Source organism: Sphaeramia orbicularis, chromosome 9 (genome assembly GCF_902148855.1).
Source record: "Sphaeramia orbicularis chromosome 9, fSphaOr1.1, whole genome shotgun sequence".
Classification (NCBI taxonomy): Eukaryota; Metazoa; Chordata; class Actinopteri; order Kurtiformes; family Apogonidae; genus Sphaeramia; species Sphaeramia orbicularis.
Genome location: NC_043965.1, coordinates 54,088,811 through 54,106,367, shown reverse-complemented (window position 1 = coordinate 54,106,367; position 17,557 = coordinate 54,088,811). Strand labels below are relative to the sequence as shown.

Below are 17,557 nucleotides of genomic sequence, written 5' to 3'. Positions count from 1 at the left end.
ATTTCTCCTTCTGACCTTACACACCCTAGTTTATTCACTCCAAACCACTTTATGGAAACAAAATCACTTTTCTTACTGACTTTCAAAGATTCAACACATCTAATTCATCTTCAGTCAGCATCTGCTGTCGCTGATTTTAGAGTAGATTTAGGCTGAAAACTGAAGCTGGTATTTCTGGAAACAGATAAACTATCATCATGTTATCACTAGCAAGTGACAACTTTAGAAATGGGAGTGTTAATATACTAAATGTACTAAATGAGTGATTCACAAAAGACCTTTGGGTTTCTCACACCAGGAGAAAAACCCAGGTCCTAATGACATTAACCCATAAAGACCCAAACAGCCACCAGCAACTAAAAGCATCTACTGATCTAAAATGTTTAACTACTTCTGAACCACAAAACCCATCAATACATTGAAAAAAATCGTTGTAAAATACAGTTTGTCATCTTTTCATGGTCATCAGAAATGACCCATTTGGACATTCAGAGGCTCTGTATTGAACATGGAAATGCCATCATCTTCTACAACATTGATTCACCAGTAGAACCCATGGAGCTGGATCAATGACAGTGGATGGACACACTGGGTTTATGTTCAGTTATTGATATTTTCACTGAAAAGTCTCTTTTCTCCAGTTTTCTCTGTTTCTGATGTAATAGCCCTAAACTTTAACCTGAGCTTTTATGGACATATACATGATCAGTGAAATGTAGGAAAATACCTGATTTTCACTGAAAAACCACAAAATACAGAGGATAATATTAGAATGAATGGTAATCAATTGCTTAACCCTTTATTAGGCAAATGACTATTTTTGGTCATTTACGCACACATTACAGTACAGTGACAGTAACAGTTCCATTGAAGACAGTGAATCAACAATCTCAGGTCCAATGTGGTCTCCAGGGTCTATAAGGTCCGCCTCTGCATGAACAGTGAGTGGACCTCACTGTTCATTGTCTTTAATTAGACAATGGTTTGGTGAGATCAGATGTTCACATGCAAAGTGTGAATGTATAATACAATTTTTCATATTAAATGTGTTCAGATTCGACATTTAGCTAATGAGTTTTTCATACGTGTTATTACAGTGATGATGATGATGATGATGAAAATGGGATCAGTGACCTCTATTTCACTTTGTCAGGTTGACAACTTTCTCCATAGATCACATTTAGACCTGTAAATTAAACAGACACTACTAAGGGTAGATTAGAGCCAACAATACCCTAACATTGTGAACAAGAATATTCTCAATTAAGTTTAAAAAAGAAATGAAATGGAATCCAGCAGTTTACCAGTTTTACCCAAAATGTTTTAGAACAGTAGGCACACATATCATCTGCCTCTTTTCAGTCTCAGCTTCGCTTGGTTGATCCAGACAAGGATCTAGACAGGACACTTGACTGTGGCCTTTTACTGTCAGGATGACTGAACGAGTGGATGTGTGACGTCAGAGGAACCTCCCTCTGACTCACTCTTCCCTACATGGGAAAAGCATTAACAAGCTCAATGGCTGATGTAAACCTGGAGTAAGGACTGTTCAGCCTAAAGGAGAAGGAAATACTCAACTTGTTCCCTCCTCCTCCTCCTCCCCCCTCCTCTCTTCGGCATATGTTTTTTAATTACATTCCCCGTGGCTTTTTGCTCAGCATGCTCTTCATCTACAGCCTCGCTCCTTCATATACCCACACACATTTTTGTCTCACAGCAACACACATAATATGGTACTTTTAAAAGTTAAAGTCCCCACCATCAGCTTCTCTACTTGTTCTGGAAAAAAATTCCATATAGCAGTAAAGAGAAGGAAAACCTATAATAAAACAGAGTAAAAATTCCTTGGACCTTACTTTATGAATTTGTACCACTGGATGCAGATTACCTCATAGGGCATGTGCTGGTAAAAATGCAGTCATTCACCATTTACAGGAAAGATGTTGAAACTCTGAGTTTCCTGTAGAAAGGTAGTGTTTGATTTAAACAGCTTGAGGGGTTTATTTTTTAGGCTAATGAAGATACTGGGAGTTTCATATATCTTATTTGCCTTGTCAGGTGGTAACGGCTTTCTGTCTTTTATCACAGACAGATATGATGGATAGATAGCAGGAAGTGGAAGAGAAAATGTCGTTCTTTGGCCTGGACTGTGTCAGGAAGAAAGAGAGAGGTAAGCCTTAACCAACTGGATGCTCAAAACATCACACACAAAGACTGGAGAAAAGAAGGGTTTGGCATTCTGCCTGCTCCCATCTTGGTTCTGTGAAAAACAATGAATGAGGAGAGGAACCCAACTGTAACTTTCTGACATGGTAACACAGAAAACATTTGTGCAACATTCATTGAAACATTTATTAGCAGATGTCAACCACAACTGCAGTAGTATAGCTGTCCGTAAATTATTATATGTTTTGTTGAACAAGCAAAAGCTCTAAAAGTCCAACTTATAAACTCGCTCAAATAATTCTACTGCAAATGTTTAGAAAAACCAGACCAAACTACTAACTCACACTGTTCATCCTCAGGTGACTTCATCTACTTGCTAAATGTTAACACATGTAGTTTTAGAAGCAGTTGTGTTGTGTTGTGTTGTGTTGTGTTGTGACAGTAATGCCGATATCACACAACATACAGGTTCGCTGAACACACTGCATGCCTGCTTGATAAGCAGACTAGCTAGTTGACAAACCATGTAACTTTAATATCAAATGAATGCTAAAATTATCTGTTGGTGTTAAGTTATACTATCTGACACAGTATTATTATTAACAGGTAAATTTCATTTTGCACAAGAATGTTTTTTTTTTTTTTTTTTCATCTTTTTCTATTCATTAAACAGTGTGTCAAAAAGTAATATCCAATTTTGAAGTCCTTAAGCTTTCCAAGGTAATGCTTTTGCTACTGTGCTGTGAAAACAGACCACATTGCTAACACTGTTATATGAAACACCAGCAGGTAATTTCAGCTACTTACTAAGTATACAGTTATTTTGTGTTGTGTTTGTGTTGTATTGTATGTATTTGTTGACTTCACATTATGTAAACCTAGACACTGTGAAGCTAGCTAGCTAGTTGACAGACCATATAATATCAAACAAAACCAGTAATTTCAGCTATATGCTAAATATTATTATATGCAGTTGTGTTAGTATTATGTTGTAACTAATCAAATCAAATTTATTTATATCGTGTCAAGTCATCTCATTACACTTTCCATTGAGAGCTGGTCAAGACCAGACTCGTAATAACACTAATGTCAACTTCACATAAAGCATAGCTAACACTTTTAAGTGTGCAATTATTGTGTATAATATTTACCTGGCATAATAAGCAAGGTACTTGACAGACCATGTAACACCAAATGCCATTAGCTTTTGGTGCTAAGTTAAGTTTTCACACCTAGTATTACAATTAGGAGCAGGTAAAGTGTAAGTTTTTAACCAGTTAAGTATAGTAGACTTGTCAAGAAAAAAATAATTACACAAACACAAGCTCCTAAAATCTGACTCTGTATCTAAGCTGGCTGACACCCATAATTGTACATAAAACTTAAACCTTAATACAACAGAAATAGGTGAATAATAATAATAATAATAATAATAATAATAATAATAACTAGAAGCAGACCTCCGCCAAGGCTGATCAGTGGCCCCCCCCGTGGGCCCCCCCACGCCAAGGAGGTTATGTTTTTGCCAGGGTCTGTCTGTCTGTTTGTCTGTCCGTTAGTGTGCAACATAACTCAAAAAGTTATGGACAGATTTTGATGCAATTTTCAGGGTTTGCTGGAAATGGGCCCCCCCCACCCCCGATCACCACCAAAATTTAATCATTTCTTCCTTATCCCATTTCCAACAAACCCTGAAAATTTCATCAAAATCTGTCCATAACTTTTTGAGTTATGTTGCACACTAACAGACAGACAAACAGACAGACAGACAGACAAACAAACAAACAAACCCTGGCAAAAACATAACCTCCTTGGCAGAGGTAATAATAATAATAATAATAATAATAATAATAATAATAATAATAATAGTGATAGCTGAGCCTCTCAACATGAGGTCTAATGAGTTTGAAATACTTTTAGAGCAGCTGGAGATTGGTGCTTGATCAGACATCATTCTTACTTGATGTGAAAAATATGAAGGTTGTTTTTTATATTTTATTAAAGGTGGGGTATGAGATCTTAGAAAAACGGTTCAAGCAAGCTACATTTTGAAAATACTCAATTCAAAAGTCCAAACCCCTTTCTTCAGATGTCCCTCCGAAGCCACGCCTCCAGTGTACTGGCACGTCCAGTGCTTGTTCCCGAGGGTTCACAAGCGCTGCACAGTAACAATTTGCTGGCTGAGGCGCTGCTCCGGCCCCGGCCCCGGCCCCGGCCCCGGCCCCGGCCCCGGCCCCGGCCCCGGCCCCGGCCCCGGCCCCGGCCCCGGCCCCGGCTCCATCTCCAGCTCAGGCTCCATCCCCGGCTCTGGTCCCGTACAGCCCCGCCTCAGCCTCCGACGCTGACTACGGCCCTGGCTGAGGCTCCGGCTCGCGTATCCATGCATACCTCCTTCAGTCTCCCCCAACGCCCCCGCTCTTACAGAACAGCCCCAGTTCATACCTATCTGACTAACGTTACATTTCCTAGTGATTGATGTTAGTGACTAAACAGTTTGTCGGTGAACTTTCCATCCTAATATAACTAATACAACTAATATAAGTAATATAACCAGGTTCTGGCTTCGCTTCCTGTACAAGCACTTCCAGCCTCTGGGAACGTGTGATTCATGCTCAAAGAGGGGTATGCACAGAGGGGGGAAGGGGGGAGGGGCGAATGGCAGTTGAGTTTGATAGACATCATTTTCATCATTTCGCGCGGGCGCTCAAAATGATTGGATGGTGTTTTTTCAGTCCTGTCCATTCCACAGGTGACTAATTTTTTTAATTTTTGTGTTAGAGCATTTAATTAATTAGTTGTAATTGGGGTGTGAAGGGGATTTTAAGGAATATAGTAAAAAAGGCTCCAGCAAAACATCTCAGACCCCACCTTTAAATGCAAACGTTTCACATGTCACATGTAACATTGTTGATCATGTTAAGTCTAAAGCAAACCACTATTCAAATCAAACTGAACTTAATCATAAATCATAAATTATGTATGAAGGAACTGTTAGGTTTATTAATGTTTGTGACTTGGTTAAAGATTTTTGAATAAGTTTAAATTACTAATATTAATGTTATTTGGCTAATTCTTTTTTCTTTTCATTATTAGAGCTGGAGAGAAAACTGCGTGCCAATGACAGAGAGTATAACCTCTCCTTTAAATACGCAGTAAGTATGAATAAGTGAATACACAGTATGTGTGTATCAGCTGATGGTGTGTGTTCACTGACACAGATGTCCTTCCCACTAATGTAAACCCCTATTGTGCTCTAAAAATTGTCTTTTATAAATAGATAAGGCGGTAGCCAGTGGATGTACTCATTTTGTGACAACAGTTTGCTACGCAGACATTCAGCCTGTACAGACTTCAACAGTAGAAAGAGTTCCTTTGGGTGTGTCCTGCTGAGTGTCTGTCTGTTATCAGAAGATTTAATGTGAACCAAGAGTTATGGCTACTGAACGGTCAACCCACTGTCCCCAGGCTGTCCTCTGTACTGCTGCCCAGATCTTACATTTATCAGTCATGTGGACTTATAGGAAGGAAACAATAAAATATTTGATCCATGGAAAAAAGAAAACTACTATTAAAACAGATCTGAGCTACAAAGATAAAGTTAAGAGATAAAGTTTTGAAATATACAATCATACAATGAGCATAGACATACAGCTCTGGAAAAAATGAAGAGACCACTGTAGTGTCCTCTGAAATCAGCATGTCTACATGTATGACAGCCATTCCATTCCTGTGTCTGTTGAATTCCAACACAACCACACCTTATTCTACTGAATAAACACCTGATCCATGTCTTATTTAAGAAGGAGAGGTGTAAACACCACTACTGGGGACATCACTATCTTCTTACAATTGGCAAAAACAGTACTATTAGTACCACAAAAGTAATTGGAATCCAAAAATAACTTTTGAAAACTACTGGACTTCTGCTCTGCCAGCGTTACCAAACTCTGAGGACTGGTTCTTCTATCAGGACAATGCTCCTGGCCTCAGCTAGGTCCATAAAAGTGTGGATGACAGACCACCAGATGAAGACCCTGTGATGGCCAGCCCAATCTCCAGACCCGAACCCACTGTGAAAACTTCTGGAGGAACATGGATGGTCCAAGCCATGGAACATGTCTGAGCTTCTTGAATTTCTCTGCCAGGAGCTGCATAAAGTCATCTAACAGCAACGGTGGAGAGCCAAGACACGTGAAAGCTGTCACTGAAAACCAGGCTTATTCCACCAAATATGGATGTGTGAACTTTTCCCAAGTTACAACATTAGTATTGCGGTGTTAAGAAATGAATATAAACTGGTTTTCTTTGCATTATTTGAGGTCCGAAAACACTGCATTTTTTTTTTTTTGTTATTTTAAACCAGGGGTGTCCAAAGCTGATCCTTGAGGGCCAGTATCCTGCATGTTTTAAATATTTCCGTCTTCCAGCACACCTGGTTCAATTAATGACCAGCTCATCATCAAGCTCTGCAGAAGCCTGATAACGATGTAATGGCGTCCAGGTGGGATGGAAGAGAGAAATATCTAAAACATGTAGCCCTCCAGGACTGGAGTTGGACACCCCTGTTTTAAACTATGTGTCCTTTGGGCATACTTTGGGCCTTACACTCTGTAAACTTTAATTGTTCAAATATCAGATGAAAATTTACAGATTACTGGATTTGTAGAGGGGATACAGACTCTGGTGTTTAAAATTGTAATTAGAAAATTTTAGCTTGTCTTTCTTAAAAAAAAAAAATACTTGAACCATTGAATCAATTAATTGAATGGTTGACAAGTAATAGAGTAGTCCAGGGATTCTCAACCTTTTTTGATCCACTCCCCACTAACAGCATCATGAGTCTACTGCCCCCCCCATACCCAAAAAAGTTTGTGGGATGGGGGGTGAGGGGGAGCTCTCCCCTCACCTTATCATTGACTACCTGCTGTCCCCTTAAAACCAATTTGCAAACTTTTTTTCCCATCCACAATATGTAAAGAAAAATAAATGTCGAACACAAAATTGCAGCATTTGAGTGATAGAAATGACTAAAACTGAATTAAAATATTCTAACCATGAATATCTCATCATCCTAGAAGTACAGGGTGACATCCTGAGAGATTTGTTGCCTTTCCTAAACTGTCACAATGGGGAAAATGAGAGGACTCAAATGCGCAGTGCTGAAGGGAAAAAAAACACAAGTTTATTAAACATAAAAGAAAACTAAACAACGGAAAAACACAAACCTAACACAAAACCTGGGTCAGAGTCCATAGAGAAGATGAACAAATGTCCGGGTTATGGAGAGGAATGGACCAGCGCTGCATGGCTTCAAACCTAATCTTTAAATAGGCTGGAGGTAATTGGCTGCAGTCACGCAGTGCCAGCAGGTGAGTCAGATACTGATTAACTGAAGAGATGAGGAGAGGGAGGAGCCGAGGGCCACACAGGTACAGATCATGACATAAACTTTCGGTCAGGAACCAAATGGTGTCATGGAGGCTGTTTTTACTGGCTCACCAACTGTCACAATATGGATAAGAATAATATGATATGTAAATAAAATTCCTTAAATTAAGATTTTGTGTCTCAAGTTGAAAAACTTTGGGGATTGTTGGTTCAATGGACTCATAAGAGGCCACACTAATGCTGATCACATGCATTGGGAATGTGAGTGGGAACATGGTTCGACAGTCACTCTTTTTACACCCCCTTAACCATAGACAGAGGCATAATATTTTTGGGATGTCATTCTATCCTCTGTCTATACATGGTCACTGATCCAGTCGTCACAAAAATGATATCCCAGGAACAGCTCGTCAGAATATGTTCACATTGATTATTACTGGTTGGGGCAAAAGCTCACAATCAGCTCAAATGATGAAGTGATGACATTTTATATGTAAAAGGTCAAAGTTCAGCTTCATTGTGACATTATAATATTCTGTAACAACACTGTTCTGCCCATGAGTCAACACAAAAATAGTCTGTCATTGCAGGCAGCATGTTACTGACCTGAAACAGACATGTGACTTTCACATACACTTAACACCTTATATCATGTTCTTTCAAAGTTTGTATTATTCCATTTATGTTATAAGTCTGTACAGACCTGGATATGCACTTGACCATGAGGCAGCACATTACTGAAAACTATAAATGATAATATAGATGTCTTACAATAACGGCAGCAGCTGAGTGTCTATTCTCCTTTTCTGTCCACAGTTCTACACGTTTACAGACCAGTGTCTCAGTATTCTGGCTTTAGCGTCATTTTACTTACTTGCTTCACTCATCCTCTTTCATTCACTTATTCACTGTGCTTTCATTCCTTCTCCAGACAAATGCCATCAAGACCTCAAAGTACAACTTTTTCACCTTTCTACCCCTCAACCTTTTTGAGCAGTTCCAGAGGATCGCCAATGCCTACTTCCTGTTTCTGCTGGTGCTCCAGGTGAATGAAACAAATACTCATAGACATACAGTTTGGTCTCATGCAACTGACAAGCAAATTCTATGCAAAATTTACAATTTGTCCATCCATCCACCCACCCATCCATCCATCCGTCCGTCCGTCACAGTCACTGGTGGTGCCCATTAAAAAAAGAGTCACTACCTCCACATGAACAACATAACAAACAGTGAGAAAAGAACTAAAACAACTACTCCCACCAAAAACACAGTTAAGTGGTGAGTTAACTAAACAGGATATGGACAAGTCAAGTGCTCTGAGCCAGTACACTACACTTGCATCCACAGCTGCCCTGAGGCAGACTGACAGAAATGTCAAAGCCAATCTGCACCAAACGGCCCCTCCGACCACCACCAAACACTCATACACATTCATACACACTCATACACACTCATACACACTCATACACACTCATACACACTCATACACATTCATACACCAGTGTTTTGTGCAGAACTGCACAGCATTATGACCATTTCCACATCCCACAAATCGAGACGATGTCCTGCATTTGATTGGCTCTGGCTCTCCAAAGTGCAGGGCAGTCGCCTGTCTCCAACCACGACTTTCACTTTATCGCTGAGAGAGCACTATCACCATTGGCAGTGTCCACTGTCAATCAGCCAACATGGACGTGGGGTCAGGAGTGCATCAGCCTGTCACCAGTGTCCTCACTGACACAAAAAAAACAAAGGCAAAAGCCTCAGACAATAATGCACAGTAACGCATGCAAATACTGGTGGAAAACATGGAAATTTCACGCAAAAAAAGAAGATGCAGCTACAGAAAAGAATGGGAAAATGTTAACACATGAGTGAAAGCGGTGGGGGATGACTCACAGAGGGTATTCTGTGAACTATGTCCAACTCATCTCTCCACCGCACATGGAGGCGAGTACGATGTGATGCGACGCACTTTATGCATATGATGTTTGGTTAGATTTGATCCTATTCCCTTTTGCCTATTTTTAGGAACCGAGCAGAAAGGTGAGGCCCTCTCACTCAGTGAGTGAGAGGGCCTCGCCTTGAAGCAAGGCCCTATTGTATTTTGTTCATTTTTAATTATTCAGACCCCCTTTTCAACTGGATTTTGACTCCCTAAACATGCTTAAAAACTCACCAAATTTGGCACACATGTCAGGCCTGGCGAAAAATTTGATAAATTGCAAAAATTAACCCCATAAGTGCCCTCTAGTGCCACCTATGTGGAAAAAAAACATATCAGCCCTAGTGGCCAGTACAAATGTCGTAGAGACATGAAACCAACGACAAAATGTTTGTTGGATGAAGCACTACAAATGATACACTGACACCCATTACCTAACTCGCAATAGTTCGCAATATGCCTTTCAAAATAAAATTTCTAAAACTAACTCGTCTGACACCATTTGTCGTATTGACTTCTAAATAGCACCAAAAGATAGAGTAAACCCTTCTCAAAAAAGTGATCTCACAACTTTTTCAGAACTGCCTTAGTTTTTTTCAGAAGACTGGAAAGTTGTGATGTGTGGAACTCATTTTTCACTTTGGACGTTTTCCCACATGTTATATATCTATACGTTCACAGGACTCACCACAACTCTCACATGCAAAAATTTTTGAGTTAGGATGTACGGTTATAGATTTATTGAAATTTGTTTATTTTTTTTTTATACTTTTTCCACTTTAAACTGCCATTTGACCCCCTTAACATGCTCAAAAACTCACCAAATTTGGCAGACATGTCATGGCTGGTAAAATGTTTAATGCAATATCAAAATTAACCCCTTGGATGCCAAAATGGACTCTGTAGCGCTACCTACATACTGAAAAACACACAAAAACTGCCCTAGTGGCCAGTAGGAATATCACAGACACATGAAACAAATGCCAAAATGTGGGTCTGATTGAGCCCGACAAATCCTACACTGACACCCATGAGCTAACTCCAACAGGAAGTTGGGAATCTGTCTTTCAAAGTGACTCCACGTTCCTACAATTACTGCTTATTCATTTTGTACTTTTTTCACACGTTATACATCATTACATTCACACAAGTCTGCAGAATCAACAAGTGAAAGAATTTTTGAGATAGGACCTACGGTTATGGAGTAATCACAATTTGTTTAAAGACTACTTTTACTTTCGATTTTAACTTTAACAAACTCACCTTTCTGTTATAAGGCCTGATAATCAAACAGTCACTGTCTGACTGGGTAGTGTAACAGATAGTGAATGGGACTGTCACACAGAGGATGGGGGTTTGAGTCCCAGGTGGAGCTGACTTTTTGTCCCCTTTATATTCATAAACAGAGGTTTGCTGCATTTCATTGTGGGTATGTGACAATTTGCACACAGAGGAAAGAGTACACACAGTTCGTTTTTCTTCCAAAATAAAGGCCTTATTAAAAATGATAAATAATGAGTATTAAATAAGTTCTTTTAATTTTTCTGACCAAACGCTCGACTGTTTGTACAATTTTTCTTCATTTTCTTCATTACTCTTTCTCACAGACACACACATGCACACACAATATGGGTTTTCAAAAATAATAGCCTTAAATGTGGTAAATCATTACTTTTATACTCAATTATTCATACAATTTCACTTCATTATTCAAACAGATTCTGTCTCTCTCTCTCTCTCACACACACACACACACACACACAAATGCACATACGCACAGTAGGGTTTCCAAAATAAAAGCCTCATTAAAAGGTGATGGTGGTTTCAGCAAAGGATCGCTGGTGTTCTGTAGGGACCGTCCATGTCTGACCGTCTGTAAGGACCATCCGTGTCAGAGGACGGACACAAAAGGGTGGGAGCTGGTATCAGGACGGAGTGGTGTGAATGGAGCTGAGGTGTCGATGGTCATGGGAGGCGGTTCGTACGGGAGGCGGAACGCGTGGTGTGAGGTCCCGCCCAATGCTGCTTGCAGCTTTAATTAAATTTGGAGTTTGAACTGAGAGACTTTAGGTGACAAAATATGCTTTTGTTAAGTATGTGGATATCTATTTTTTTGAAAAATTCCACAGGATATTTACCTTATCTTATTCTATTTTTATTACTGTGTTAGAATGCTAAATGTTTGACTGTTCTGTGTTTGGATGCACAAAGGTTTTGGGTCCAAGTAGTTTTAGGTTGACTGGAAGTGGAACAGCTGTTCTAATGTTGTCAGTTATGCCTTTTTGGTTTATTGCACATAGATTAGTTTACCTCTGAGGGTTGAGAACATGCACTCACATAAAAAACAAGTTGATTCTCTTAAAGTATTCACTTACAATATTTGAAACTTGAGGTTTTTTTCTTCAGGTTTTACAAGTAGATTTTTTGTTTTGTTTTTACAAGCAAAAAAAGTTATTGAAACCTGTGCAAAAAAGCAAAAAATAAATGCCCAGTGCAAAAATATGCATACTGTGTGCAGCCAAATCAAATTGTTGTTATTTGTATTTATAAGTTGGACATTGTTCAAAAATCTAGACTTTGTTTCTGCATTACACTTACATGTCCCACATTGTCCCACACAAACACACTCCTTGTCCCACATGTGGCTCGTAGGCTCCTGGTCACCCAAAGTGTGAGTAGCACTAGAGGGTGAGGTGGGTGAGATGTCTTGCCCAAGGACACAATAGCACATGACAGAGCAGGACTTGAACAGCCAACCCTGTGGTTACTGGACGACCTGCTCTACCTCCTCTGTGCATCAGGAGGTTATCATGTAAATGTAGCCTCTGAACATCAAAATGAGACAGACCTGAAAGGCTGAGAAACTGCATTTAATTAGACATATTTAAATGTACTGATATGGTTAGTGGTTCAAAAGTTATTAAAAAATTTAGATCAGTAGATGCTTTTGGTCGCTGGCGGCAACATTATTTACTTTGATCAATGACATCCAATGGCATTCAGGGGCACACATTCTGTAACCTGTACTGAAATACAAGGAACCAGATCTCCAGTGAAGAGGATGTACTGTGTCACTGGGAAACTATCTGTACCCAACAGCACAGAGATCATCTTCGAATCAAGTTGAAGGTGCAGTTAATGCTTTACATAAAAGGTGAAGGCTTGAATCAAGTTGTTTCATTTTTGTAGGAAGTCCAATGTCCATTCAAAAAGAATCACTACCCCCCACGTGAACAACGTGACAAACAGTGAGAAAAGAACTTAGAAAAAAACTGTTCCCACCCAAAAAAACAGTGAAGCAGTGTGTTAACCAAACAGGATATGGACGAGTCAAGTGCGATGAGATTAAGCAAGTGTAATATCCTCACAGGAAATTGCCTCATCGTGTGCAAAAGCAGTTGTGTTGCACCACAAATGTTACTGTTTGGAGTACTGAAACCCAAGTGTATCATCCATGTGAGGCTGAATGCAGTATAAACATAATGACTTAAACATGATGCACTTTTAAAAGTTTGGCTATCTGTATTTGCCATAATGCAAATATTCCTCTGACAGTAAACACACATAGAAAATATAGCCACACTCTCTTCTTTACAGAGCACTTCATAATGGATTTAATCTGTTGTATTTAGTTCAGTGCATCATATTTCCTGTTCTATTTCTGTAGCTGTTTGTCTTCATTTTCCATCTTGAGTCTCTTCTTTTATGACTCACCCACTCACTTTTGTACTTCCGCTGTCTCTGTTTTCAGCTTTCACCTGCTCGACAAACAAATAAGTCAAATTTCTGTGTGTGTGTGTGTGTGTGTGTGTGTGTGTGTGTGTGTGTTATTCAGGTGATTCCAGCTATTTCATCTCTGTCCTGGTTCACCACAGTCGTGCCTCTGGTCCTTGTCCTGACAGTCACAGCTGCAAAGGACGCCACAGATGATATTGTAAGTGCCATTTGCAATCTATGTATGATTTTTTTTCCAAGGGTTTCTGCAGTTCCTTAGAAAGTCTTCAAGTCTTAAATCTAATAATCTGAATTTGAGACCTTAAAATGTCTTCAGTTTTGTTGATTGAAAGGAATGAGGTATCAAACACTGCCTGCATTTAGCATTTGGTTGAAACATATTGAAAAGAAACCACACAAAGGAACTTTGAGTATAAAGTATTTGGGTGTAAGGTCCACATGGGGGGATATGGTAAAAACCCAATACAGTCTAGTTCCAGCACAATGAGATCCTTGAAAATCTGCTTTTATATATTACAGTTACCAAATACAAAACAAAAAGTACTATATCTAATATACATCTAGAGCAAAATTCAAAGTAGGCATAGGTATGTAAGTTGGGACAGGTCTATTATCATTGTTTTAATCCTTTTTTTACAACAAACAGAAAAGGTGAGAACACTTAAGAATATTTGTTTGATTGTTTTGAGTAGAGTCTGTTTAGGTTCTCTTTTTTTTTTTTTGCATGTCTCAGAAATGAAGAAGAACCAAAATGTCCAATGGATACTGTGTTATTGATATGTTTCTATATTTCAAAATATGAATGTGAATTATATAATATTGCTTTCAGGGGATTCTGTTTTGTTTGTCTCAATATTGATTCAATAAGGAGCTGAAGTCATAACAATGATAATGTTTGTATAATGTATAATGGAGAGATTCGTACTCAGAAATATACTTTCTGCTAAACGTCATTAACATTAGATCCGCAGTGAACACTGAGCTGAGTTCATAGGGAAGACAATAAACGGACCAGGTGAACATGTTTCAGATGAGCACTGGGGTGGAGTTTCGGATCTCAGCCTTGCACCATTAATCACTTTCTTGTAGAGTCACTGTTTGTTCCCAGATATCACTGATACAGCATCAGCCTTTTCTGTATTATTATGGAAAACAGTCGTACTGACAGGGAACACACTACACCCAAATTTTTTTTCAGTTCAGTTCAGTTGTCAATAATCATGATAATACATATCAAATCACTATTTCCTCTGAAGTTTAACAGGTGAGTGTGTGAAACCAGATGGTGAAATTTGGTTTTAAAATGATTATTTACAGTGGTGTGAAAAAGTGTTGGCCCCCTTCCTGATGTCTTATGTTTTTGCATGTTTGTCACGCTTAAATGTTTCAGATCATCAAACAAATTTAAATATTAGACTAAGACAAGAACAGCACGCGGAGAGCACAGACCTCTGCCAAGACAGATCTGCCCCCCCCCATCACCAAAATTTAATAATTTCTTCCTTGTGCCAGTATCAACATTTCCTGAAAATTTCCTGAAAATCTGTCCATAACTTTTTGAGTTATCTTGCTAACAAACAAACACGCACACAAACAGGCAAACACACAAAGCAAAGTGATCACAATACCTCCTGGCAGAGGTAATAACACAAGTAAACACAAAATGTGAATCAAAGAAATTTAGGAACAAATGAGAATTTTTTTCCCTTAAAAAAATTTCTTCAATTTAAAAACTGCCTTTTGCGTTTACTAGTGTTATCTTTGTCTAATATTTAAATTTGTTTGATGATCTGAAACATTTAAGTGTGACAAACATGCAAAAAAATAAGAAATCAGGAAGGGGGAAAACACTTTTTCACACCTCTGTGTGGACTGAATATCTTAGAAATCTAGAGATGGAGCATTTAAAAAAAATTACAAAGATCCAGTTGATTATTGAAATTTCAACCTTGAGTAAAATTGTTTTTTTTTTTTTTTTTTTTTTTTTAAAGAACTCTAAAGCAGTTTGTGAGCATTTTAAATGCGTAGAGTGAAATTTATCACTCTAAAGAATTATATCATGACTTTTGTCATTATAGGTTTTTAGCCCAGCCTCCAGTTAGAAATGAAACCCCTTAACTCAACATGTTCTCATGCTTTTGTCCATATTTTTATTTTTTAGTTTCACCCTTAAAATAAGCAAAATATTCTTGCTCTTTTCCAGGCGTTGGTGTTTGTAACTGGTTAAATTTCAGTGTCATTACAGCATTAAATGGAACATCTAATAAAGACACATATCTTACAGTGGGATTTTGCACATGCTTCACAAAATTATTTTAATTTTAAGAAAAATAATAAGACTTTCCTGAAGCGAAATTCTTTCACTCCCTTAAATTCTTTTGTGCAGTGTTGTGTATTGGTCATATGAGGATGGTTTATCAGTCAAAGGCACTAGTTCGTTGGTGTGACATACATGATCTATCCACAGGTTCACCCACTCAACAGTGTGGTGATGTAGAAGGTCATGTAAGAGTGCAGACTTATGAACACATTTTAAAAATCCCCCTCCCTACCTTTGACGTATACCGTGATTTCATCATGTTTTGGGGTTTTTTTTTGGGAGGGGGTGGTTGTGTGAGTGTGTACTGTACATAAACACACAGTTTCCTTTTTTGTCATTGCTTTACACGAACATAAACAGAACAAAATGTATTCCTAAAACAATTAAAGGAAAATGACTTTTCACTGGGCTGTCAAGGTTAGCTAAACAAGTCTGTGTGTATATATGTGTGGCACCCAGTACCTAACGCCAAACCAGCAGAGGAAATGAATGATGTCATTGCTTAAACATTAACTCAAGAAGGCAAACAAGGCTCTTTTTGTTTAGTGGCAGCAGTGATCCTAAAAGATTCTCAGTGCTGCTCCTTCTCTCCATCTGGTCTGAAGCCACTAACTTCAGGCTGTATTTGGTCTGAACAGGTGTGGCCACGTTCACCATGTACGGACATGAGCGAGGAAGATGACCTTGTTAAAGAAAATGCTGAAATAACTGGCTTTGATGTTGAAAAAGAAGGTCCCGTTACAGGGAAATTTGACAAACCATGAGTATCTGAGCTGCAGTTTGAGTGAGATTTAGTGGTTTTACTGAAGCAAAAGATGTGAATATTTCTTCCACCATTGAGGGGGACAGTTAACGCCCCATTACCACAGGAAAACCTCCTGTCTGTACATACAGTTGACCCTGAGGCAAAAACACAACAACTTAACTCGACAAAGTTGGAGGGAGGTTCCTCTTTCTTTATGATTTCATCAAAACTTTCATAGGAATTATTAGTCAATCACTGCCTTGTGACTTTATCGTGTACTGTTTGTGTGTGTCTTTCCAGAATCGCCACAGGAGTGACAATCATGTCAACAACCGCAAAGTTGAAGTCCTTATCGATAGAAAGTGAGTATACTCCTGTGCACATTTACTGAAAAACAAGGGGGGTAGACCGTTTCATATTTATTTCTTTTAAAGCTAGAATAACGATGTGCATATTACACATTTTGCCGTCTTGTGAACTTAAATCATGTCAAATCTTTCCAACAAATGCAGAGAAATACATAATTTCATTCAATGTAACAGAGACCTCCTGCAGAAGAGATGCCATACTGAGTGTTCCTCAGTCAGTGTTTCATACAGGTGTTTCTCAGTGAATACTTTCAGTTTGGAGGGTTTAAAATAGCTCATATGTCCATCAGATCCCAAATCCAAATGAAACATACCTCACATGTTTGAAATAGCAGATTCCAGGTCAACAGGACACAAAAGCAGCGCTACCGTCCTGCAGCTGCTTCCTCTGGCTCTATTAGAAAGAACCTGGGCTATTTTAACTGTCACAGAAAAAAACTGATATTCAGTGAAACACACAGGAAAGGTTTGTCCAAAAACAAGTCACTGAGTTTGAAGTGTTATTTTAGACATTAGAGGCCAACAGTGATTACTGTTGTAGGACTCAGGGCCAGTCGTAGTCATGACACTGGTCTTGAGGTTTCAGTCAAGTTTCACAAGCAGTTGCATTTGACTTGGTCTTGCCTCAGTCTTAGGCTCAGTTTACACGACAATGCTCTCGGTTGAAAACGACAAAATATTTTATCAGATGTGCCTTTTGTTTAGACGGCAACAGTGTTTTAGGGGTTGAAAATGCACAAAAGTGAAACCACTTTCCAGAGTGGAAATCTTAAAAACGCTCCACTCTCGCATCACTGTCTAAAGGTTTGAAAACGCTAAACTGCGTTTTCTCGTTGCGTAGAATCTACACCACAGTCAGGCACCAGTACAGGAAAATATGTCGGATT

At 38.9% G+C, this 17,557-nt stretch overlaps 1 protein-coding gene across 2 annotated transcripts in view; it reads left to right on the top strand.

Moving 5' to 3' along the window:
* LOC115425618 (phospholipid-transporting ATPase ID-like) overlaps positions 1-17,557 on the top strand; it is an 80,429-nt gene that overhangs the window by 38,492 nt on the left and 24,380 nt on the right. For both annotated transcript variants that reach the window (XM_030143265.1, XM_030143264.1), the window contains exons 2-6: positions 2,089-2,170; positions 5,260-5,318; positions 8,486-8,599; positions 13,338-13,436; positions 16,603-16,664. In XM_030143265.1, the coding sequence (XP_029999125.1) occupies positions 2,128-2,170; positions 5,260-5,318; positions 8,486-8,599; positions 13,338-13,436; positions 16,603-16,664 (377 nt within the window). In that variant the 5' untranslated portion in view covers positions 2,089-2,127. The remainder of the gene's footprint in view (positions 1-2,088; positions 2,171-5,259; positions 5,319-8,485; positions 8,600-13,337; positions 13,437-16,602; positions 16,665-17,557) is intronic.